The sequence below is a fragment of the Zosterops lateralis genome, assembly GCF_965231275.1.
Source record: "Zosterops lateralis genome assembly, chromosome: 17".
Taxonomy (NCBI): Eukaryota; Metazoa; Chordata; class Aves; order Passeriformes; family Zosteropidae; genus Zosterops; species Zosterops lateralis.
The window spans coordinates 822,535-847,985 of NC_139777.1; the positions used below are offsets into that span (position 1 = coordinate 822,535).

The following is a 25,451-nucleotide window of genomic DNA, read 5'->3' on the forward strand; positions in this document are numbered from 1 at the left end:
TGCTTTTGAGTAACTCTGTGTAAGACATCCTTCTCCATGGCAAGGCATGGTTGGGGGAGAGATCTCTGAGCCAGAAAAGCTGTTTCCAATCCTGCCATGGATTTTTCTTCATCTGAAGCATGGAGGCAATTCACCCAGCCTCCTCCAGTGCCTGTTGTTATAATCCATGATTTCTGTGGGGCAATTCTCCCCACAAATCTCTGTCCTCCTTTGTGAAAAATGCAGAATTGGAGAGGCCTGTGGAAGCCCAACACAAAAACGTAATTTTTCCATTTGTTCTCTTTGCTGGATACCTCTGACTACTGAAATACTGTCTTTGTTTTCTCGGCCTGTGCCAAAAATGATCTGCTGGGTTTGGGAAGAGCAATTTCAGGTGTTTGGGTTTTGCTGCTCTGTCTGTGTGAGTGCACATGAAACTTCAGTGTCATTTTGCAGCCTGTGTTCCCTCCTCCTTCCTGGAGGCCAAACCTCCCCTTCCCAGAATTGTTTTATTCAATTTATCACCAACCCAGTTGTGACTTCAGCTCTTTAAGTGCCATAAATAAATGCAAAAATATCATCCCTTGTGTGGAGGGGGAGAAGAAAAGCTTCTTTTCATTTACATGCTTATTTTTCATTCATTTTTTTTTGGTAGGTCTCTGTTCTCTGGGTTTCTGGAGCACAGTGATTATGTACAAGTCTGCACTGAGGCTGGAATTGCTGATTTCTTTTACAGCAGGTCCTGCAGACAGTTTTGGAGCTAATTTGGTTGCGCCTCGCTGAGGACTCTGTGCTGAACTGAGACTGAAAAGGAAAATGCAGAATGTCACCTGTGTCAGGGGTGTAAAACACCCAGCTGTGAGTGGAGAATGGGAGAGCTGTCGTGAAACAGATACATCAAGATTTTTAAAAATGTAATTATGGCCAGGGAGTGACAGTTAACACAATCTCTCCTCCAGACACCTCTGTGCAAAACTCCTCCAGGGCAGAGGGAGGGATGGGCACTCTGAGCTCTCCTGGGAAACTGCCTCAGGTCAGGAGAGTCAAGGGAGATTTGACTTTGCATTAGGCAGAGATCTGCCCTGAGCCCAGGAATCACCACACTCTGTGCCCAGTGTTATAAATGTGTATTATAAAATTGGCTTATGGCAAGATGTGTGCTATATGATTAATAACATAGTAAGGATATAGGATATAAGTTTATTTCTGCTATTGGTAAAAGAAGATTAGATACAATGGGAGTAGTTGATGTAAGTCTGTTTAAACTGTCTGTTTGGTTGGGATAACACCCAGTGAACATGGAAAGAAGACTCTGCTACTGATACACCAACTATCAGCATCTCCCACCTGCAGAAAGCACGGACCCAGGCCCAGGCTGGAGGTGATAATAAAGACACAGCCCAGAAACACAAATGCTCTAAAAAGGCAGACCCAAAGAAAGACCATACAAAACAGTTCCTGAAATATGGAAACTAGTTTATGGAATTCATAAACTATTGCGATAAGAAGGGTATTTTAAAAATGTCTCTGAGATAGCAAAGTGTGGACTTGTCTGAATGCCGAGTCACCCGGCCGGCCGTACTTGGCTTTTTTTATCTCCTAATTGTCTTAATTATTTTATTAAACATATTTCTTAAAATTTACCAAAAAGTGAACCTTGTTTTTCACACCCAGTTTGTAACACAGGTGCCTGCTCTGCCTCCTGCTCTGGGAACTGCATCTAAACCTTGGTGCTTTCAGAGGAAACTGCTCCTTCAAAGTGTTGTAATTCTGCAGTGACACTGCTGTTCCCAGATCATTTCTATGTTCTTTACTCCATCTGCTTCCTTAAGGCACTGAGGTTTCTTCTTAATAATCCTGGTCAGGTGAAATATGGGAGAAATGCTGGATGTGACCCTTAATATTCAGTTCCCCAACGTTTTTATTGGCAAAGTGAATTTCTAAAGGCTTGGAGCTACAATATTTTCTGTGCTTGAGGCAGCAATTTCCCTTCTACTGTACATTAACAACCACATAGTAACGTTTTTATTCTGTGCTGGGGGGATAAAATGACTTGGACATTTTAATAACATCTGGCAAATCATTTTCATTTTCCCTCTTATATGATTAATAATGGTCTAGGTCGATGTGTAGATACACTCTTTACTTACTCTGTGGGTTCATGCATGGGTAATGTAATATTGGAGATGGGAAATAAGCAACAGTGTAATGGGTCAGAGTCAAAAACTCTGATCTGGGCAGTTAAAAAACTTGCAGTGAAATATTGTGGGGTTGGAATGTGAGCTCAGTTCTGAATGTTTCAGTTTCAGTTAAATCACAGCACCAGGGCAGCCAAAGCACAACCCCCAGAGCCACGTCCAGGGTGTTCCTGACACCCCAGCGATGGTGGGGAAAACCAGTTCCACTCTCTTAGAAAAATCTATAAGTTTAATAAACATAAAAATAGACAATTAGGAGACAGAGAAGCAAAAGTTCCAGCTGGGGTTCCTCACCAGAAATCACACACTTCTCTTTCAAATCCTGTGTTTTAGAGATCTCTGTGTTACACATTCAATAGACCCCAATGCATGGTTCAAACATTCTCATTCTGTTTCAAATATCCCCCCAATCATTTTATCTGGTAGATCCATCTGTGAGTGGCTCCACTCTGTGTGGTGACATGGGTCTCATAAATCCTTCTCCTGAAGTTTTTGGTTATTTTCATTTGGATAAGAAACAGAAAGTCAGCAGCCTTTATGCAGGAATGCAAAGTGACCCCCTCAGACCTTCTGGTTTGGTCAGTTTAGATGTTACAAAAATAAATAAACTCAATCTTTTTACTGTTAACCCTCTGGTACAATCAGAAAATATACATTTATCACCTTTCTAAACTCTATTAATAAAAGATAATCCAGTACAATTACACATATAGTATTCATGTTAATATATGTGAAAAGACAACTGTATAATATGGATTTATAACAGTGGGGACTCCAGTCCATGACAACCCTTTCACTGAAGAATTTCCCCCTGGTGTCCGCCCTGAACGAGTGGGAGCCTTTTTGGACTCAGGGCTGAGGCTTGAAATGGGTCACTGAATATTCATTTGACCAAGGGGGGCTGATATTTGTGTTTGTGCTCAGCCAGGTCTCTCCTGGAGCTTTATCTCCATCATATAAACACCCACCAGCTTTGTGTGGCGCTCAGCTCTTCTGCACAGGATGGTTATGATGGGGCTGATTTGTCTTGGGAATCTCCTTCAATGGATCTGCCTTACAGCCGTGTCTCAGCATGGAATGATTTTAGGAATTATTACAGATTTGTGTGTCTGCATTTGGACCTTTTGATTCCCTCCTGCTCCCACCTTTGCTGCTGTTTTTCCTAATGGCAGCAGAGCCTGTTTCACTTAATGGGATTTTTTCTCAGTGCATTATTGCATGTCTTGTGTAGCAGGGTTTGTCCCTGGGCTGGAGTAGTTCAGGGAGGAGTTTTCAGATGTTCTCTCTCCCCCTGGTCTCTGATGTTTGCAGCTCACTTTCCTCTCTTTCTTCGTGGTACCTTTTTTCAGAGTTCTTTTTTATCTCACTGCACGACACGACAGAACCACACTCACCTGTCAGGTTGAAGTCAGGAAAAGAAGGGAAGTTTATTGTGATTTGGGGTTTAAATAGGATTTGGAATGTGAACAAGGACAGGGAGATGAGGGGAACACCCCTCTGACCCCAGTGGTCAAACCAGCAGTTTGAAAAATGAAAACAATCTATTTTTTGCTTATGTTACATGCATGAGAGACTCCACTGGAAATATGCAAACAATATCAGAAGGCTGGAGAATCAGGGCTACACTTTTTCATAGTTAAATGAAAATTTAAAAATTTCTGCTGATGAACTCGGAGCAATATGATGGTAAAATGGGAACCTCTGCTCCCACATGGGCAGCTCACAAAATATTCCTCCCTCTCCTGCAAGTCTGCACTACAAATGTACCCTGAGTCTCTGCCAAATCCGAGCTTCAAAATCAACTTGGTAAATATCAGTGCCTTGTTTTTATCCCTGCCTGCCTTCCAAAGGCCAGCTGAGGAGCTCAGCCTGCCTGCCTTCACAGCCAGCCCTTTCCCCAGTATTTATTCAGTGAGAGCTGCAGCCTGCACAGGGTAAATCCCAGTGCAACATCAACTCGCAAACAATTTTCTAAAGCATCTTTAATGTGCGGTGTTACTGTACCCAGAGGTGCAGGGGAGCAGCATTAATGCAGCCATGATAGTTCTGAGTGTTCACACCAGTCCTGCAGGAATAATAAACAGCTTGAAATAACAACCAGAGAATCCTCCAGGTGCTTTTTATCCACGTCTTGGCGACTGTGTTGATTCCAGATCAATGCAGGGGTTATTAAGACGTTTTATATGATGGAGCTAAAAAGCTGCCAGGTTGCACAAGCTTCGGGCTCGTAAAAAAACCAGGAGAGCTGAGTAAAGGCAGTGGTGTGTTCTCTCCACAAACTGCAGGGATGGAAATCCTGGTAATAGAGCAGCTCCTGGCATTGGGAGGGTGTGGGGGGATGTGGGGGGATGTCACTGTTGGGGACATGAAAAAATGGCATTCACCATCTGGCTGAAGTGAGGAAAAGAAGGGCAGTTTATTATGATTTTAAATAGGATTTTGAATTTGGTCAAGGATTGGGATATGAGGGGAACACCCCTCTGAACCCGGTGATCAGAGTCCATCACAGAGAGGGATGAGAAAACAATCTACTTTTATGTTACATGTGTGAGAATCTCCACTAAAAATAAGTAAATAATCATCAGAAACCTAAAAAATTAAGGTGACAGGGGTTCATTTCCCAGTGTTAGAATCTCCACTAAAAATATGTAAATAATCATCAGAAGGCTGAAAAATTAATGTGACAGGGGTTCATTTCCCAGTGTTCTGGGAAACTTGGGGTGTGTTTAAGTCACCTGATTACCTGATACCAATATTTGAATATTTTGCTTTTATAAAATGAGGCTCCTGGTAGCAAGGCCCAAGTCATTCCTTAGACAGAGCCACACCAAGCCTTTATTTCAGGTGGAATCAGAAAAATTTCAGAGCTGGGTTTGCCTCTCTGGCTCTGGAGCAGGAGAGCTTTGGGGTTCTGATGGATCAGAATAAAATTAAATTCCACTCAGAGTTTCTTTGAAATAATTTATAATCTGAAATCCCCATGGCAGTGTGACCCCAGAGAAGATATGGATGCAAATATTGATGCAAATATTGATGCAAATGCCTGGGAGGTGCAGTGGGTTCTGTTCAAGTCTTGTACCAACCTTTCAATGCAAGAAATATTATACAGAAAACTCAAAGCTTTCCAACATTTTTGAAATGTTGCAGAATCAAACAGTTTTCCTGCAGATGTGTCTGCAGCTATGGGGGTTTAGAAGCTGCAAAATCTTGGCTTCAGACCATTTGTTTTGGAAAAAATGGCTTTATGTACTTCTTGGGCAAAACATCAGGAAAAACAGGAGGGTTTTTGTCTCTTTGTGTTTGTATTTAATCTTGCATGGATTTCAGAATGTTCTGGAAGCTCACACAAGTGCTGTCAGGTGTTTGAATTTCCTGTGTTTTGCTTCAAGCGCTGTGTTTGTGTGAAAGCATGTTATTTGTTACTTGTCATCTACTCCACTTTTTAAAAAAGTTTGTCAGCGAGTTAGCAGATCTGGAAGTATTTCTTTGATTTTATTGACCTAATTTCATTTTTAATTGCTTTTTTTTTTTTCAGTTGATATCCAAACGAGGTAATATGCATCAAATAGAGAGACAAAACAGGCAAAAGAATAGAGACTTCACTTTTATGCTCGAATCGTGATCAGTATAAAATACTTTTAAAAGTGGGTATTAACTTCTTCAGAATTCCCAGCCTTTCATGTTCATGTCAAACCATTTGTGCACAGGAATGCACTGCATTTTAGCTGGATGCTGCACAAAGAAAAACCTCCTAAACACCATCACCTTCATGTCCCCAGGGCTCATTTCTGCAGCCTCATCCCTGTGACACATTTACCCACAGGACTGATCTCATTGCCTTAAACTGAATCCTGCCAGGGGTAACAACTCTGTGAGTAAACCAATACTGATTATTTTATCCCTTCTTTTGAAATCTGCGTTAGGATTCTTCCCTCTTAAGCGTCTTCCCAGTGTCTCCCGCATCACTCAGGTCCCACAGACACCACATAAAATTCATTACAACTCAATTATAAGGCTCGTTAGGTAGGTAGTGGCATTTTGGCTATTCCTACACACTCATTTATTATCCGTGGCGTTGTTCGGATCGGGACGGGACAATGAAACCAAACATAATACAAAAGATGGTTCAGAGCATAAAAACCCGCGGATCTTTGCCAGGAGAGGGTTTTATGTAACCTGCTTTGAAACCTCCCTGTGCCACGTTCACGGAGCACTGGGAGAAGTGTCCTTTGGAGGTGCTAATGAACTCAGAGCACCTCTGACAGAAGTGCCACTGCACGCTGGGCCTCATCCTTTTCATCTCCTGAATCCATCCGAGCAGGCAGAAGGTATATTTATCTACCTGCACATCCTTAAATACGATCCAGCCCTTGCCTGGTGTGTTAATTAGCCGTGCTTTCCTCTGCAGAGTGCTGGCATCAGCACAATCTGTGACAGGGACTCACACTTCCCCAGCACTGCACGCAGCCAGCAGAGTCATTTGTCCTGTTTCAAGCAGCCAGGGACAGTGTCCCCAGCCAGGCTGGCATTTCCCAGCATCCAGGAGATTCTTCACTCAGTGCCTCGTTAACACCAGTGGCTGCTGGCCGTTTTCTGCACTGAATCTGCTGCTGCAGGGATGGTTCCAATGTGGGCTTCGACAGCCAGCTCAGCTTCTGGATTAAATGTCCCTTTACCAGAGCTGGGTGTTTATTTATTTCTCTTGGCTCTGTGGCTGCGTGGGCTTGGGGAGGTTCTGTTGGGTAGCACAGTGTGCAGGTTTGTGCATGGCACACACCATGGCTCACCCTGGGGTGTCTGTGGCACTGTGGTGTCACAGGAGTGTGGAGTTTGTGCATGGCACACACCATGGCTCACCCTGGGGTGTCTGTGGCACTGTGGTGTCACAGGAGTGTGGGATTTGTGCATGGCACAGAGCATGGCTCACCCTGAGTGCCCCTGGCACTGTGGTGTCACAGGACTGTGGGATTTGTGCATGGAACACACCATGGCTCACCCTGAGTGCCACTAATGACTGTACCTATTAACCTCTGGAAAACCCACTGTCTCTCATTAACACCTCAACATCTGATTTCTAACTGCCCCACAGGCTGCACAGTTGGCCTTGGTGTGGGGCCCAGGATGGAGAGTTCAAACCTAATTCCAAAATTCCTACAGTGAAACCCATCACTGAGCTTGTCATGGGGGGTTTTGTGTTGAGTGCCCGTGACGTGTGTGCTCTGGGCTCAGATGGGAAAGGTTCCCAGTGCCCAACAGAGAGCAAACCACCCCTGAGCTGTGCAGGAATCAGAGGAGACTGGTCCCTTTATTCTGAAACAGCATCTCCTCCCCAAGCAGGCTCTGGGAGTTCCCTCTCCAGGGCAGTGCTCACAGCTCAGTCCAGGTCAGGGCTGCCCCTGCAGCCTCAGGGGAGTGTGTGTGTGCTCCCCTCCCAGCACAGCACAGCACAGCACAGCACAGCACAGCACAGCACAGCACAGCACAGCACAGCACAGCCAGGCACTGCCAGGGTCTGCTCATTCCTGGGGTTTACTTATTCCTGGGGTTTACTCACTCCTGGGGTTTACTCATTCCTTGGGTTTACTCACTCCTGGGGGTTACTCACTCCTGGGGTTTACTTATTCCTGGGGTTTACTCACTCCTGGAGTTTACTCATTCCTTGGGTTTACTCACTCCCAGGGTTTACTCACTCCTGGAGTTTACTCACTCCCAGGGTTTACTCACTCCTGGGGTTTACTCACTCCCCGCCAAGCTGCCAGCACCAAGTGAGGAATTTGTGGTGTTTGTTCTCTCCTCCCTGCTCAGGCCAGGCCATGGATCTCTGTGCTCTGTCCCTGTGTGAGCTCTGTCCCTGTTCCCTGTCCCTGTGCCCTGTCCCTGTGTCCCCTCACAGGCACTAAGGCAGGTCACAGTGCTGTGTAAGGAGTGTGTAACAATTCCAGTCAGGGTTTGTGCAGGTGGGCAGGGCAGTCACAGCTCCTGCAGTTACCCCCCATCACCTGCACATCCTCCTGCAGCAGCACTTTGAACTCGCCTTTTGATGTTTAAACCAGAGCCCAGCCCCACAAATCTCAGATTAAGTGAAGTCTTTTATAACGTCTTTTCTTGCATGATCACTCCTTGTGCTTCCTATTTGGGAAGATAATGGGCTCTGTAAATTCTGCTCTAAGAGCACCTGTGTCAGTGAGAAACCGTGCCCCAGAAAATGAAATTCTTCTGCTGTATTAAGTGCTTGTATCCCCAGCTAAAGAAACCTGAATAAAAGCCACTCTGTGCACAGTTTCTCTATTAGCAAAGTGCTGTATACACTAAATTATTTTGTGTGCCTGCCTCCAGTTTAGATAAGCACATAAATGAGATGTGCTGAATCCACTCTTTTTTTTTTCACAGGCAGCAGTTCAAGCTGGGTGTTGCACTGCAGTGGAACTGTAAAATGGACATTATTCATGTGAATGGGAGCAGTTACCACTTAATGCTCACACCTTGATCAGGAAAGCAGCTCTGAGAGAAAAGTCAAAATTCCAGCAGTCCCCTGAAATTTCGGGCTGGCTCGAGTGATGGAAAGATTTGAGAAAAGTATTAAAATAATACAAGGAGGACATTTATTATTCTTTCAGCTAATTGTAAGTCATTTACCTCCTTTAGTGTCAGACAGAGAGGTGCTGCTGTGCCTTGGGCAGCATCACCTGCACACCTGTGCCAGGTGAGCCCTGTGGGGTTTGTGTGGGGTTTGTGTGAGCCCTGCACTGGCTCAGCCCTCACCCAGGGTGGTGAACACAGGATAACACCTTCACTTCATCCTGACCCCAGCATGGGACTTTATGAGCTCCTTGAGCTGCACCACAAAGACTTTGGTCACTGTAAAACCTTTGGTACTCGAGGCACTGATGTGAACTGAGTATTTGATCAACAGACACTGACTGTGAGACAAAGTCCTTATGGTTTGTGCTTGGATTTGCTTCTTGGTCTTCAGACACTGTTTTATTTTAGTTCATATGAATGTAAAATATTAATGCCAAGAGACCACCATAGTTAGGGCAGATTGTTTGTTTCTGGGTCTTGACTGTGCTTGGCCATAGCTTAAGGTTTGAGATTAAATTTCTTAAATTCTCTTGAGATGCCGAGATCAAACGTGGGCAATCCTAGATGAATTTTTTCCTTTGGAGCTGCACTTAAATCAGAACAAATTAAAAAGTAGTTTAAGATGCAGAGAAATGGACTCTGAGTGTGGCCATGGAGCCCTGTCAGCTCGAACGTTCTGCTTGTCTGGTTTTGAGCTTCCCTTATGCCAACTAAGCCTTCCTTCAGTGGATTCACTCTTGGAATAATTTACCCACAGCCAAGCTGCATGGCACTGAAATCTCTTGTTACTGGAGTCCCAGGCAGGACACGGAGCCTCAAAAGCTGGGTAATTAAAGGAATTGGTGCTTTCCTTTAGTTTCAGCACTATTCTAACAAAAAATTGTGTTTTGCTTTATTTCCAGCATTATTTTAACAAGGAATTGTGCTTTGCTTTACTCCCAGCACTATTTTAACAAAAAAAATTGTGCTTTGCTTTAGTTTCAACACTATTCTAACAAGGAATTGTGCTTTGCTCTACTTCCAACACTATTTTAACAAAAAATTGTGCTTTGCTTTAGTTTCAGCACTATTCTAACAAGGAATTGTGCTTTGCTTTACTTTCAATACTATTTTAACAAGGAATTGTGCTTTGCTCTACTTCCAGCACTATTTTAATAAAAAATTTTGCTTCCCTTTACTTTCAACACTATTCTAACAAGGAATTGTGCTTTGCTCTACTTCCAGCACAATTCTAACAAAAAGCAGCTTTGCTGTTCACACAGGTAGGACAGAGGGATGGCAGCAGGCTCGGGTTTGTTCCCTGTGCAGCTGCTGGGTGCTGTGGGCAGAGATTTAACCCTGTGGGGGAGCAGGTCTGTGTGGGTTGGTGTCTGTGCACACCCCAGGGGCTGGCACTCTGCACAGACAGACCTGGCTGATGTTTGCCTTCTTGGTGAGCCCATGAAATTAATTTTAAAGGCAATAAAAGCTCGTCCACCACCTCACCAGAGCCTTTTAATTGTCTGTCTCTTCAGCATTAACAGGGATGGGGCAGTGTTAGAACTCCTGTATATCTAGAACTCCAGATATTCCAATATCTGGGGTCTGGACTGCTGGAGGACAAACAGTGCCTGGTGCTGCAGCTTTTCCCTGTGTCCTGATGGAGCTGAACCCCTTCACACCAAATTTTCATTTCTATTTTCAGACTGATCCAATGAAATCACAGAGACTGCTGAACATCATAATTAGTCTAGCACTTAGTCTGGGGCTGAGCAACAGCTGGAGCAAATCTTCAAAGGGTTTGTCCTCCTCAAATACTTGGAGAGTTGTTACTTCATCCTTATGGAGTCAAGCACTTCCTCTGCTCCTCTTCCTCTCAGCAAGTTTAGGACAATTTTTTGGTCTTTGCTTCTTTCTTTCTCCCCTTCCCCCCCTAAGTAATAAGGAAGTTTTCCTGCACAGGTCTCAATCAGCCTGCACACCAATTAAGCTAATTGGGCGACACATTCGGAGCACTCCCTAATTACAGCTGCAGAAATTCTCAGAGAACCACCTTTCTGCAATTTTCCCTTCAATCAAAACATGAAAAAAAAAAAAAAAAAAAAAAAAAAAAAAAAAAAAAAAAAAAGGCAATAAACCCCTTGCAACTCTTAATTCTTCCCTGATAAGACTTTTAAAAAAATTTCAGAAGAAGTTGGCCAAGTCACTCCCGGCTCTGGTGTGTTCACAAGGGAGTTATTTGTTGCCTGGTGGATGAAGGCAGTAACCTGCAGCAGGGATGGCACAGGGAGGGGAAGACAATGACTTGTAACACTCCCCAAATGTCAGCCCCTGACCTTTGAGCTGAAAGGACTGGGGGCCCTGCAGAGCAGAGCGGGTGTGGAGTGGTTTGTGTCTGTGAGAACAGTGGTGCAGTGCTGCCTTGGCTTCTCCAGCCTGGGGGATTTACCTGTTCCTAAACACAGAGCCCACTGTGCTCCCCTGAGTGAACAGCCCACCCTTTATAGAGCAGGAGAATAACTGTCCTCTCTCTGTATAAATCCGTGCAGATAAAGGGGTCTGAGCTCTTCACCTCCCCTGGGAGAGAGGGTTTGGTGTCACCCATGTTTGGGATGCACACATGGAACAGGGCAGTGCAGATAATGCAGATAAAGGGCTCTGAGCCTTTCGAGAGGGTTTGGTGTCACCCATGTTTGGGATGCACACATGGAACAGGGCAATGCAGGTAATGCAGATAAAGGGCTCTGAGCCCTTCGAGAGGGTTTGGTGTCACCCAGGTTTGGGATGCACACATGGAATAGGGCGGTGCAGATAAAGGGCTCTGAGCTCTTCGAGAGGGTTTTGTTTCACCCAGGTTTGGGATGCACACATGGAACAGGAGGGAGGCAGTGCAGATAAACTTGCATGAGATGCTCATCTCCCCTGGGAGAGAGTTTTTATCACCCAGGTTTGGGATGCACACACATGGAACAGGGCAGTGCAGGTAAAGGGGTCTGAGCCCTTCGAGAGGGTTTTATTTCACCCAGGTTTGGGATGCACACATGGAAGAGGGCAATGCAGATAAAGGGCTCTGAGCTCTTTGAGAGGGTTTTGTGTCACCCAGGTTTGGTTTGGTGTCACCCAGGTTTGGGATGCACACACAGAGCAGGGCAGTGCAGGTGGGCACAGGCTGGTTCTCATGGGCACCGTGAGCTCTTCCCTTTGCATTGGGAATTTCTCTTTTTTCTGTACATTACTGTGAGACTCTTCACCCATCACAAGCATTTCCTCCAAGGTCCTGCCCGTGGATCTGCTCTTGTTCCTTTTCCAGGCACCAAAGTGTGGAGTTCCTCACTTTCCGTGGGGTGGGATCAGCAGTGCTCCCTGCTATTTGTACCATTTAAACCCTCGGCTCTTAAATTTTAAACGTGGCACCTCTGTGAACCAGATGTAATTTGGCAGAACACTTTTAATACGTCATTTTAATGCTTTTGCTTTCCTTCACTCCGCAGTGGTTTGTCTTGCTTGATTTATCCCTGGATGTTTCCTCAAGTGCCAGGCAGTGAATGTCTCTGCACATTCTGTGATTTGTTCCATCAAATCAAACCATTTTTCAGGGATGGGAAAAGGGGTCTGAAGCCCTTGTGGTGCATGGATGTGTAAAGGAGCTTATCATAATTTGTAAAACAAGAGATAGTCATGTAAATTAGATTAAGTAATCAGCAGCTTTTCTGTTTGCTCCTTAATTGTATATTTGTTGTCTTCCAAATACAGGTTTAATCCTCCTCTCTTCGTTATGTAATAAAACAACAGTTGGTGGTGATTTGTAGATTATAAGTAGGCACAGGAATATTTGCTCAATTGAGTGTTTATTCCATTTATCCAGTGGTTTGATTTTATCCAGCTATGACAGTGAGGGGTGGCTGGTATGTTCAGGGAGGGAACCATTGTCAAGCTTTAAAGGAACTGCCTTTATTATAAATGTATTAAATTAAAAAAAATAATAGTTTTTTCCAGTAGCTCTTCTACATGCCAGTCTAGTAGAATAGCTGTGGATTAAAATGCAGATGCAAAAAAGCTTTCCTGAGAAAGTATTTTCCAAAAAGTAAGATGAGACTTGAGAAAAAAGGTTGGCAGCTGGAAATTTTTCCCTTTTCAATTTTTAAAGGGCAACATTATCCTCTCCTATGGTTTTATTGGGAGTTTTTCATTCCCTTTTGTAGTGCTGGGGTGCTGAAAGGTATTTCACTTCGGATTGACCTGAGAGAATTGTTTTTTTAGGTTTCGATTAGTTCAGCTTGGCAGCTGAAAAATCAGTTATTGACACACACTTGGGGCAGAGGACATGGAAGTGCAGCAGCAGCTCTGGGAATTCACCCTGCTGGGGGAGCTGCAGGGGCCAGGGCAGGTCCCAGGGGTGGGATAATGCCTTTGGGGACTGTTCTTACACCAGGGCAGGTCCCAGGGATAGGATAATGCCTTTGGGGCTGTTCCTGCACCAGGGCAGGTCCCAGGGATGGGATAATGCCTTTGGGGCTGTTCTTACACCAGGGCAGGTCCCAGGGATAGGATAATGCCTTTGGGGCTGTTCTTACACCAGGGCAGGCCCCAGGTGGGATTGGGGTGGGATAATGCCTTTGGGGCTGTTCCTGCACCAGGGCAGGTCCCAGGTGGGGCTGGGATGGGATAATACCTTTGGGGGCTGTTCTGGCACCAGGGCAGGTCCCAGGGATGGGATAATACCTTTGGGGGCTGTTCCTGCACCAGGGCAGGTCCCAGGGATGGGATAATGCCTTTGGGGGGCTGCCCTCTGATTTCCAGACTTTTCAGGTGTAAAGGTACCTGAACAGGTGCCCATTTCTATTCTCAGTCCTTTCTGAGAACACACTCAAGTATTTTTAAGCTGCACTTTTTTTTATTGAGTGTAAAAATGGGTGATGAGAATGTATTTAGTGAAATATTGCTGGGTTTACCAAAATTCCTGGAAATTAACTGTATATCCCAGTATCCCAGCACCGTGCTGTTATTTAAATAAAACTTAAAAATATTCTCTTATTTTTTTTTATCCTATTAGTGAATGCAGCCACTGAAGATCAATATTGTAATTGTTGGTTGTATAAATCCAGTATTAAGGCACGTGTCATTCTCCATTCCCCTCTTACTCAGCCTTGCTTTTCTTCCTATTTTCTACCCATTTTCTTTCTTTTCTACCCAAACATCAGCACATGAAGAAACTGCGTTTAAGTCAAGATATTCCTGGCAACTATTTCAGCTTTCTCATTTTGTGAGGATTTTTTTTTTTTTTTTTTTTTTTTTTTTTTTTTTTTTTTTTTTTTTGCTTGTGTGACTTTGTTTTGTTCTTTAAATCTTTTAGCTCTTCATTTATTGCTTTCCCTGCAAGCAGAGCCACAAGTGGAGGGAGCAGGGCAGAAAATGGAGACACAAAGTGCTGCTCTTGAGAGCCCTGGAGTATTTCAGTCTGCTGGACTCAGCAACTCTCCTCTCCCAGTCCTTTACATGAGAGTTCTTGAGCCTCAAGTGGATCCTCTGCTGTGCTGGTGCTTCTTGCCCTGAATTCCCCTTTGGGGTTGATGCAATCCCTGCCCCAGGGTTGTGTGTCAGCCCTGCAGGGTGGGCAGAGCTCTGGGCCCCAAACAGGGGAAAGAGTTTCAGTTCACCTTCAGGCTTTTTAGGAAGTTTAATCAGAAAGTTCTGTGGGTTTTTCTCGTTGTGATTGGCTCAGAGCCTGCACAGAGCAGGGATTGGGCTCCGAGTGTAACTCAGAGCCTGTTGTTAATCTCATTGGACCCAGAGCCAAACAGCCCACCTGAATTGCTGAGTACTAAAGAGAGAGAACAAAAAAGTTCCAGCCTTTTCAAGATGTTGTAACAAGCAGGAGACTTGTTATTTTTGATTATTTCCTTTATTTATTAAATTTTTTAATTTTTCAATACACACTTGATTAAGGTGTCTCATTAATTGATTTTTGCCACTTCTCTGCTGGGCTGGGTGTGGGGTAAACCCATAATGGGTCTCACCTGTCCTGTACCTTCCCCAAATCTCTGCAGCCCATGGGCAGGGGTCAGCCCTGTGCTCACTGGACTGGCAGAATGATTTTCCTCTGCCACTCCTTCCCTATCCCCCAGCAGTTATTCTGGCTGTGAATTTGCTTCATTTATTATTTGCCTTTTTTTTTTTTTTTTTTTTTTTTTTTTTTCCCACTGTAAACTTTGTGGTGCCCATCACTGCTTTGCCCTTTCATGTTCAGGCCTGACATCATTTTGTGAAACAGTGTCACATCCTTTTATCTAAATACTTTCCTTTGTAATTATTACTTGGCTGCCTTTTCAGGTGGGAGCTTGCCTTTGTTATCTGATTTTTCTCTGATCATTTCTGTATCACTTGACGATATAAAGGTGTATGTGTTCCTTTTATTTAAATGATTTCTTTATGTGTCTATCAATGTGAATAATACAACAACAACCTCAGGATTGTTCATCCCTCCTAATGAATGATCAGGCGTCACCTGCTCCAATATCAATGATTAATTTACAAAAGTTTCTTCAAACTTCAGTAAAATGGGATGAAAGAGAAGTAGTAAAGGGAAATATTGTGTCATCAGAGCTCAGTGCTGTTGGCAGGAGGGATTTACCTGCCTGTGGATCAGGCCCATGGGAGCAGCTGGGGCTCAGTCTGTGTCTGCACCAGGGGAGCCCTGCACACCCCTGAGCTGGTGCCTGTCCCCAGGAGGGGGGACAGGGTGACCTGCAGTGGTCCTGGAGCTGTGCCCTGCAGGTTCTGTGTGCCAGGATCAGGCACAGAAATCCTCTGGTGTTAGAATTAAAATCCAGAATGAGCCGTGCTCAGCAGGTTCTGCACTCCAGGATCAGTTCCTTCCCTCACTGCAGCCATGGAATTCCTCTGGTTTAATCTTGGAATTAAACTCCCAGAAATGAGCTGTGCTCAGGAAATTCTGTGTGCCAGGATCAGGGTGACCTGCAGTGAGAGCAGGCACAGGAATCCTTTGGTGTTGGGATTAAAATCCAGAATGAGCTGTGCTCAGCAGGTTCTGCACACCAGGATCAGAGTGACCTGCAGTGAGAGCAGGAACAGGGATCTTTTAGTGTTGGGATTAAAATCCAGAATTAGCCTTTGCTCAGCAGGTTCTGCACACCAGATCAGTTCCTGCCCTCACTGCAGCCATGGAAATCCTCTGGTGTTGAGGTTAAACTCCCAGAATGAGCCATGCCCAGCAGGTTCTGCATTCCAGGATTAGTGCCTGCCCTCACTGCAGCCATGGAATTCCTTTTGTGTTGGGATTAAAAACCCAGAATTAGCTGTGCTCAGCAGGTTCTGCACACCAGGATCAGACACAGGAATTCCCTTGGGGTTGGGGTTAAACTCCCAGAATGAGCCTTTAGGGCAGCCCACAAGGAGTTGCTGATGGTCAGGCCTGTGAAAATGATCCATTCCTTTGGTTTTTGATTATTGCCCTGCTTTGGGAGCATCAGGGAGTGGCTCATGCAGAGAATTAGGATTGTTTCTGTGGCTCTTCCTCTGGTGGAGCAGGAGCTCCTTTGCAGAAAACCTTCTGGAATGTTGGAATGGCTTGGCTGGGCAGGCTGTGATGTCTCCCCTTGCAAAGGCCTCTGTTTAAACACATCAATAACTGACTTGTCTTTCTCATCAGGCACATCCTCGTGAAGTTTGAGCATCTTGGCTCAGAGCACTTCCCTCTGTGCCTGACTCAACACTTACAAATCCTTGGTTGCTCACTGCAGTGGTGACACTCGAGAGTTTTCACAAAAGGAAATGGTGGAATCCTTTTAGAAATGATGGTGCAGGTGATTTGTCTGCATTTTAGTGAAATTTAATTTGCTTTACTCAGCATCTGCTGCTGTTAAATGTTCACAAGCCTGACCCATCAGCAACTCCTTGTGGGCTGCCCTAAAAGCTCCTTCTGGGAGTTTAATGGTTAAACCCCCTCTGATTTTTGGTTTGATTATGGTGGTGATTATGGTTGACTTTGATTGTGGTGGTGTAGGCAGCATGTAATATTTAGGATAGATGATGTAATTTCAACCTTTTTAATGTTAAAATACATTAAAATACGCCAGCTTGTTTAAAATCCTCTTCCAAGAAATGAAGAGTCAGTTTTTTCAGTGAGGAGTCACTTTTCTCGGTGTGGTCTGAGCCTTGCTGTCCAAACCATCTTTCCCAAATTTCAGAGAGATGCAGAGCTGGAATGAGAGTTGCAATCCCTGGGGGGAAAAAGGAGAAGGTGAGAGGTTGGGAACAGCTCATGGAGGAGAATGATCCTTCCCCAAGGATGAAATGGTCACAGGGAATGTCACAGAGTGAATCAGTCTGAAATGTTAATGAGGAGAGGACTTAAAAAGAAATTGGTGATTTTGGGCCTCGAAGCCATTTTTCTTTTTAATTTGTTCCAGATAAATGCATGACTCTTGGGTTGCAGGGTTCTATTTTTGCCTTCCCTCCTTGTGACACATGGATTTGGCCTTATCACTGCTCTCTGGGTGCCTGCCCTTTGCAGGGCTGCTGCTGCCTACCAAAAACAGGAGGGGTTTTTTTGGGAACTGTTCTTTACTGGTGTCACAGCACAGGGAGGAAAGACTGGGGGTTTTGCTGCAGTGATTCTTTAATTTCTGATGATGCTGATTTTCCTTTTCTACACAAGTCAGTGAAGAATGATGAGGAGTGATTGCTCCAAAATGATGGGGAGTGATAGCTCCAGCATCAATTAGTGGCAGTTAATTGATAATGATCAATTACTGCTCCAGCCTTGTGTTGTACAGCTCTGCAGGGAATAATGGGATCACTGGAGACTTATTTTAAAATACAATAATGCATCCATCAGGAAATGCTCTTTGGGAAGAACCTGCAGGGTGGGAACACCTTTGGGCTGTTGCTGTGAGCTGGGGACAGGGGTCACCATCACCTGTTTGTGAAAGAAAGGAAATTCTGGGCCTGGACAGGGAACCCAAACTACCCAGACCATGGAAATAAAGGCTGGGCTTTGTCTTTACTGGATCATGTACAAAACACCACACCCTCTTGCTTTGGGCTTGGTTGGGTTTTGTTTATTTCTTATGGATTTGGGATTTATTATTATTATTATTATTATTATTATTATTATTATTATTATTTTATATGGCAAAGGAGTGGCAGTCTGCAGGAAAATCTGCCTGGTTTAGCCCTCATCCTCCCCTCACATCCTGCCACTGTGTCAGGAAGCAAATCAAGCCTGAATCCCCAGTTTAAAGTGCAGTGCTGATGGTTCTCAGGGAGGCAGGAGCACAGGGGTCACCCTTGGGAAGCTCCACTTTGCTTCATTCCTGTTCAGGATGGTGGAGCCTGAGGGAGGAGCAGGACAAGAAGCCTGAAAACCCTCCAGGAGGGAAATAATCCTGTCAGATCCTCACAAAGCACAGTCTGAGTCCTCCCTGTCTGCTGTGAGTGACTCAGAGCTGATCAAAACTGCCTGAGCTGCACCTGGGGAAGGGACTCACTCTGTTTATAGCTTGGCTTTAAAATGCCTCCCTTTGCACGAACAAATTCAGCCACTTAACTGGGTTAGAGCTGAAATATCTGAATTTTTCAGAAGTGAAAGCACAGAGTTTCATTGGAACAGACATCTCCTGTGACATGACTTTCCAGAGCTGAAAATGCACCACGCCAGCACATTTCTCCTTCTAGATATTTTATTTTTTGTTGAAATGATTTCAATTCACAGCAAACCTAAGGAGAGCAGGAGCGTTCAGAAGATTCCAGGAGAGCAGCTGAAATGAAACTAAAAAGGTAGAATTTCTGGCCTGCTGAAAAGAGCCACTTATCTCAATCCCCAAAGATACAGCAACAAATTCCATCTCTTGCATTTGCAGCCCCTGGGAAGGCAATTTCCCTGAGAAGTTGTTCCCTTCAATCTTACAAGAAAAAGACAATTTTTTTTTTTTAATAGCAGCATTATATAATTGATTGGAAGAGTTTTATATCTCATGAATGCTGGATGATTGGAAAAAAAAAATTAAATGCTGGATTGAAAAATCAAGTGACTGTGAGGGCTGAAATGCCAAGGATGTGGCAGTACAAAAAGAAGGTTCCTGCAATTTTCTGAAGTTGTGGTCAATAATTTTGCAGTAAAACTGAGGCACCAGGAGTGGTTTTGTCACTGAGGGAAAGCTGCTGGTCCACGAGGCTGGAGAAATAAAAATGGGGATACAGAGGAAACGTGTACAGAGGAAACTGCACCTGCACCATCATCATGATGTGATTGTTAATTGTAATGATTGTTTGGTAATTAAATATGATTATTGGTTAAGAATCATGAGAAATTGTATTTGGGGGGCTTGATGGAAACTACAAGGATTCGTAATTGGATCAGATCAATGTATACAATAGAACAATATGGGTTTAATAATTAATATGTAGTTATAGAACAAAAAGGTATAAAAACATCCATCCCTAATCCATGTTGGGGTCAGATTTGGGTCTGTACCCAAATTCCCAGAGCTCTCCAATAAAAGCCCCTGCAGAAAATCATCCTGTGACTGTGTTTCAACACTAAACAAAGTGCTGCTCATTCTTCTGCCAAGGTCTCCACACAGAGACATTTTCAGGCCTGGTGGTGCAATAAAGGCAAACTGCAGGTCTGGAACTCATTTTTTTTTTTTGTTTTTTTTTTGTCTTGGTGCTGTTTCTCCTTAAGAGCACTTCAGTTCCCCATCTTCTGACACAGTTAAAGTGAGAGTCACTGTGTCACTCTTATCTTAATTATTCAGGTGGGTTATTCCAGTGGAACTTTGATTGTGGTGGTGTAGACAGCACGGAATATTTAGGGTAGATGATGTAATTGAAACCTTTAAAACATCACTTTTCTGCTGAGCCTCACTCAATGACACACAAAATGGTAATCTTGTAAAAACATGCATCATTTTCACAAAAATAGCCGTGGTTGTAATTAAGGACGCTGATAGTTGTTTTTTGGTTTTAATTTCCCATCCTTCAGAATCCCTAATAAACTTTCACGGTCAAAATCCAGATGGTGCAGCAGAGCTCAGTGTTGTTTTTGTGACTCTTTTTTTTGTTGTTGTTGTTGTTGTTTGTGCTGATTATAACTCTCCCCAGATAAAAGTTGAAAATTGTTTGGATTTTTTGGCCTCTGGCTGTTTGGAAAGCTGCAGCAGCTCCCAGCACAAACCAGTTCAGAGTCAGTGCACGTTCCCAGCTGGTGCTGGGGGAAGGACACAGTGAGGAGGGAACAGCTTTGCCCCTGCCCAGGAATTTAAAACCTTTATTCCAGCTGTGATTTTCCTATTTTCACAAGCAATTCACCTTCTCTTCTTTCATTTCCCCCCATTTGTGTTTTTCCCCCATTTGTGTTGCTCTCCTGTTCTGAAGAGTCACAGATTTACAAAATCTGAGGAGCGTTGTCCCGTGGTGATGGGGAATTGTACAGGGATGGTTTTTAATCCCTCAGATAATTAAGCACTAAAATAAACGATTAAAAAAATTATGAGGCGAAACACTGTGTTAATTTCGATATAAAAATAATGTGCTTTTTTCCCCCGTGGAACACAAAGGGAGGGGAGCTGCACTCAAAATAAGGGGAATTAAAAATTGAATACTCTGAGCTTTTTTTTTTTTCCCCCTTTCTCTCCAGGTTGCTTCTTTGATGCCTTTGCCAGGATGTGGGGAGGAGAATGAAATGAGTGTGGGATTTATAAATGGGATTTTAGGTGGGGAAAAGATGCTGAGGAGAACAGCCCTGCAGCTCACTGCCAGCACAAACCTCTGCTGGAGATTTATCCAGAAAAAAATCTGGAAAAAAAAACCAACTTCATTTGCTCTCAGTGAATATCCAGAGAAAAAGTGGGAGCTGAAAGAGTCAGAAGACTAAAGCTGAAATGAAGGGTGTCTGTGTGTGTTGAGAAAGCTCTGCAATTTCCTCTTTATTAAAAATGATCTTTACAGGAGATCTCAGGCGGGTTTGGCAGCTCTGGGGGATCTCAGGATTTCAGTTGCTCCTGCAGTTTGCAGTCTGAGGTGTTGCCGTGTGCTGGGGCCATTCCCTGCTCCTCCACACAGACTTTATTTCCAGTTCTTTGGGGTTTGAGGTTAATTAAACTCTGTAATGTGAGCTTTTATTGCAGTTGTTTATTGGGAGAGGAATTGCTCCTTCTCAAGATGTAGGGAAAGGTTTTGTGAAGCTCTGAAACTCTTGTATAAACCTTTTCTTCTGGCCTCTTTCACTCTGAGATTGGTTCCTTCTGAGGAACCCACCCTTATCTGGGGTTAGTTTGGTTTGTTGCTGATTTTCTGGATTATCTTTTTTTAACAAGCCAGATATTTTTGCTTTTACATCTAGAAACATCTAGAAAGTCTTTTGCTCTTTTTTTTTAAACTTCACTTTATTGTTTTGTATTTTATTATGGCCTGGAGAGCTTAACCAAGATCACAGCTTTGGGATTTTGGGTGCTGCTCCTACTTAAAAAACTAAGACAAGTTTATTTGCAGCCTCCAGACAAAGAGTAAGGGAAAAGAAACAATAACACCTTTTATTTTTTGGGCACAGAACAGCAGCACAGGAGAAGTTGCCTTGTCTGAGGTTGGGCAGAGTGGGTTGAGGCACCTAAAGGGAAGATTCTTGGTCAGGAGTAACTGGCAGCAGTTTAAGCCACCACAGTAGCCAAGAGCAAATAAATATTTAGGTCAGATGCTAAACAAACAAAAAATAAAATAAAGACTACTGAAGCATTTGTGAATTAGAGCTTGAGAAACTGGGTTGTCTTTGAATGCCATCTGTGGTAAGCCTTTGTCCCCTTTCTGAGAAAGGGTAAGGATTTGAATTGGCTGGGGGGGAAAAAGGCAATTTATTTCCTAATTAGAGTAGAAGATGTGAGCACAAAGCTCAGCTGTTCAAACAGGGAAGGTGATACTATATTTGCATCTGTATTTTTTTTAGTTTCTGCATTTGCTCTTTGGGCCTGCCAGTTCCTAGAAAGGATGCAGAGTGTTCCATAGCACAGAGCCTGCCTCAGGTAATTGCTGCCTGGCACAGTTAAAATAGGAGCCCTGCAGTGGGAGAGGCCCAGTGCCATTGGAAATGCTCTTTGTGTGCAGGGATGTTCAGCCTCCAGATAATGCAGCTGGATCAGGGCATGGTGGAGGGTTAGGCAACAACAAATGCTGATGGTGGCTCACAGAAAAACCCCTCTATTCATGGAGAAATTGGGTGGAAATCCAGCTCCTTTGGAAATCCTCACCGGAGGGATGGAAAGGAGCTGTCGTGTAAATGGCTTATTGTGCTGGATGTTTTTAAAGTGAAATTCAGCCTTGTGCAGGAAAGCATTTAGAGTCCTTGTGTTGCCTGAGAGTGCTGAGGGGGTTGGAGTGAGCTCTGGGCGGTGCATTTGGTGTAAAATCACTGATTCCTGCACGGGTGGAGCCTGCAGGAATGATCAGATTTCTCAGATGTGCCTGTGCAGTGATCTGGGGCTGCAGGTGCTGACTGGATCATTTTGTCTCTGCTGATAAATGTTTATTGCGAGTGGAGATGCGACCTTTGGCGTGTGTAAACCCGCACAAGCTCCTTCTTTTCACCTGGCTGTCGTGCAGAATGTGCCATAAACCATTGTTTTCCAGGCTGATTCGATAAATCATCATCTGCTGGGCCACCTCTGTGTGAGCTGATGAGGTTTATTGCCACCAGCCCCAGCTGCAGCACTGTCAGTAAAGTCAGTGATGCTGTGTCTCAGTATGGCATGAAGAGCTGACTTGTAGCAATGTATCAGAATAACTCAGACCATTCCCTGTACCAGCCAAACTCCTTGTAAATAAGAAGACACCTGCAGTCTTGTTTTTCAAAGTTTTCAGAAATTTGTCAAAGCTACGGGTCTGAAACAACAACAACGGGTCTGAAAATAATGAGCAAGAGCCTAAGAAAGTATCTACAAGAAATGCAAAACTCAGGTAGAAAACACAGAGTGTGGTGATGGACACTTGATCAATGAAGTGCCCTAAAAAACGTGTGCCTGTCTGATGGACAAATGTCTGAGGCAATCGAGAGACTCCTGTACACGCAAACAGCAGTGCTAAAAACTATAACTGTGGCTTTATGTAAACAATAAAGTGCTTTTTGTTAGAATCACATTAATTTGTTTATTTCAGTGGCCCATTTCCCCCTGTTTTTTAAACTCTGTTTTCCTCCCCACAGTGACTGAGAGCCGCGGGATCCTGGAGAGCATCCAGAGATTTTCCCTGCTGCCCACTTACCTGCCCGTGACCTACCGCATCCACAACGCCGACGTCTCCTTCTTCCTGAAGGAAGCCAACCAGGACATCATGAGGAACTCCAGCCTGCAGTCCCGGGTGGAATCCTTCCTCATCTACAAATCCAAGACTCCCCCCGTGCTCAACGCCAGCTACGGCCCCTTCTCCGTGGAACAAGCCGTGCCCCAGGACCTCATGCTGCCTTCCAACCCTTTCGCCTCCGCCAACAAATTCTCCTTCGACTGGAAGCTGCAGGCCTACATCCTGAGCACCAAGATCTACCTGAGCAAGCCCAGGGTGCAGGTGCTGTTCTACATCGTGGGCAGGGACTGGGACGAGTACAGCCCGGCGGAGCGGCTGCCCTGCCTGCGCGTCTTCGCCTTCCGCGAGACGCGCGAGGTGCGCGGCAGCTGCCGCCTGGCCGGGGACCTGGGGCTCTGCGTGGCCCAGCTGGAGCTGCTGCCCAGCTGGTTCAGCCCTCCCACCGTGCTCATGGGGAGGAAGAAGCACCTGGATAGGTCTGAAGGGAGCCCTGTGGAGCTGTATTACTCCATCCAGGCCGGGGATGGGAGAGGGGAGTGCACCAAGGAGGAGGTGAGGAGGAGCAGCGGGGTCCGCTCGGGGCGCAACGACATCGACGAGTCGGGGCCGCCCCTGCAGAGGATTGGGAGTGTTTTCCTTTACCAGACTCGTGCTGCCCCTTCTTTGGCCGAGATGAGGTTGGATAGTAACATTGTCATCCAGTACACGCCAAAGACCGTCAAGCAAGGAGACATCCTGACTTTCCTGGTGTCTGTCGCTAAGAACTCCACGGAAGATCAGTTCACACTGAGGTAAGGCTGCTCTGTGTGTCCCCCTTTGGGGCCTTGCCCTGTGTGTCCCTATGGTCCTTCCGAGCTTGTTTTCCTGGCCAGCTCTGCTCTTCAGATCCCGTATAAACGAGTTATTCCTTTGGGTCCAGATTTCAGACAGAGACGTGACCTTGTTTGGAAGAAAAGGAGCAGCTCACACTGAGTGGTAAAGAAGGTGTTTAATCAGGGTGAAGGCCCGGGTGGTCAAAGTGTGAGAGTGTCAGAGTGTCTTTTAGGTCTCCCCTGCTCTTATGAACTGATGGAAATGAGGGGGAGTGATTTAGGTACAGGGGGCATTGACATGGCCATTTTTGGACAAAAGGGTGTGGAGATACCTGAAGCCTTGGCTGAGCCACCTGGGCCATCAAGAACCAGGGAGTGTCCATGATAAGATACAATAGGGGTACCATACACTGGGACAGGGCTACTAAGGAGACACAATGGAGAGAGCCAGGCCTATTATGTGGGTTAATGACAGTGATTAAGGAAAACGAGGTGGGGGTAGGAATGAACCATTACAGGAACTTCATAATAAAAAATCATACAGAACTTTAGAAAACCCAAAATGTGTGCAGCAACATGTCCCCTTTGGGGTCTTGCCCACTGTGTGTCCCCTTTGGGGCCTTCTTTACTTTGTGTTTCTTTGGTATCCTCCCTTGTATTTTTTGGTACCTTGCTCTGTGTTTCTTTGGTACCTTACTCTGTGTTTCTCTACTTTGTGTTTCTCTGCTCTCGGGAATCACTTTCTCTGTGTAAACTGCCTAACAGCCCATCAATTGCTGCTCTCCAAAAGCTGTGTTTGCTCGGTTGACTCACCATCTCTCATGTTGTTCAGTCTGATATTGGATGAATTGTCTGAGATGTGATGTCTGGGAGTGAGAGAGGCCTTTTCCTGAAGTTGTCCTTTGAGGAATGCTCGCAGAAATTGAAATGGTAGAGCTGGGACATATCTGTGTATTAAGAGATAACGTCTAAATTCTTGTGAGCTGGAGTCTGCAGTCCTCCTAATCTCTCGCTGGACTCATGTTGAGATTAATGAAGCTTAAATCCACAGAGTTATTTACAGGAAATGAGCAGGAATTGGGCATTTAGATAGGATCCACGTGTTTCAGCATCTCTCCCCAGCCTGTCGTGAGCCCAGGTCTGTATTACAGAATGTCTGAGCTTCCTGAGTATTATTGATCTCCCAAAACAATTTCTGAAAGTGAGAAAAACTGCCCGAGGAGGTTGTGCTTGGTGTTTGAATGTGACAACAAGTGCCACACTGAGTCACCTCCCTCTGTCCAAGCACTGAGGTGTTCCAGGGGCTCCTGTCACCACCAGGATAATCCAAGGCAGACCAGGACTGGGCTGGGCACAGAGCAGGAGTGTGGGGCTGCCCAGTTGTCTTTTCTTTCCGAGCTTGTCCTGTGTCCCAGTACTGAGAGCTGTGTGGGAAATCAGTGTGTGCAGAGATTATCCCATGTTTTATCCCTTATTCCATATTCAATGTTTTCTCCATTTGTGCCACCCCTTCCTGACTGAGGGTAAATGTCCCACTCTGGCTCCTGGGGATGATGAGGCTGACCTGTCCCAGGTGTTTGTCCTGGCAATG

At 44.9% G+C, this 25,451-nt stretch overlaps 2 protein-coding genes across 2 annotated transcripts in view; both read left to right on the forward strand.

Annotated features, from left to right (window-relative positions):
• RIMBP2 (RIMS binding protein 2) overlaps positions 1-25,451 on the forward strand; it is a 269,166-nt gene that overhangs the window by 214,315 nt on the left and 29,400 nt on the right. The gene's annotated exons all lie outside the window — the stretch shown is intronic.
• TMEM132D (transmembrane protein 132D) overlaps positions 1-25,451 on the forward strand; it is a 185,623-nt gene that overhangs the window by 26,377 nt on the left and 133,795 nt on the right. The window contains exon 2 of the mRNA XM_083873970.1: positions 22,951-23,839. Within this exon, the coding sequence (XP_083730096.1) occupies positions 22,951-23,839 (889 nt within the window). The remainder of the gene's footprint in view (positions 1-22,950; positions 23,840-25,451) is intronic.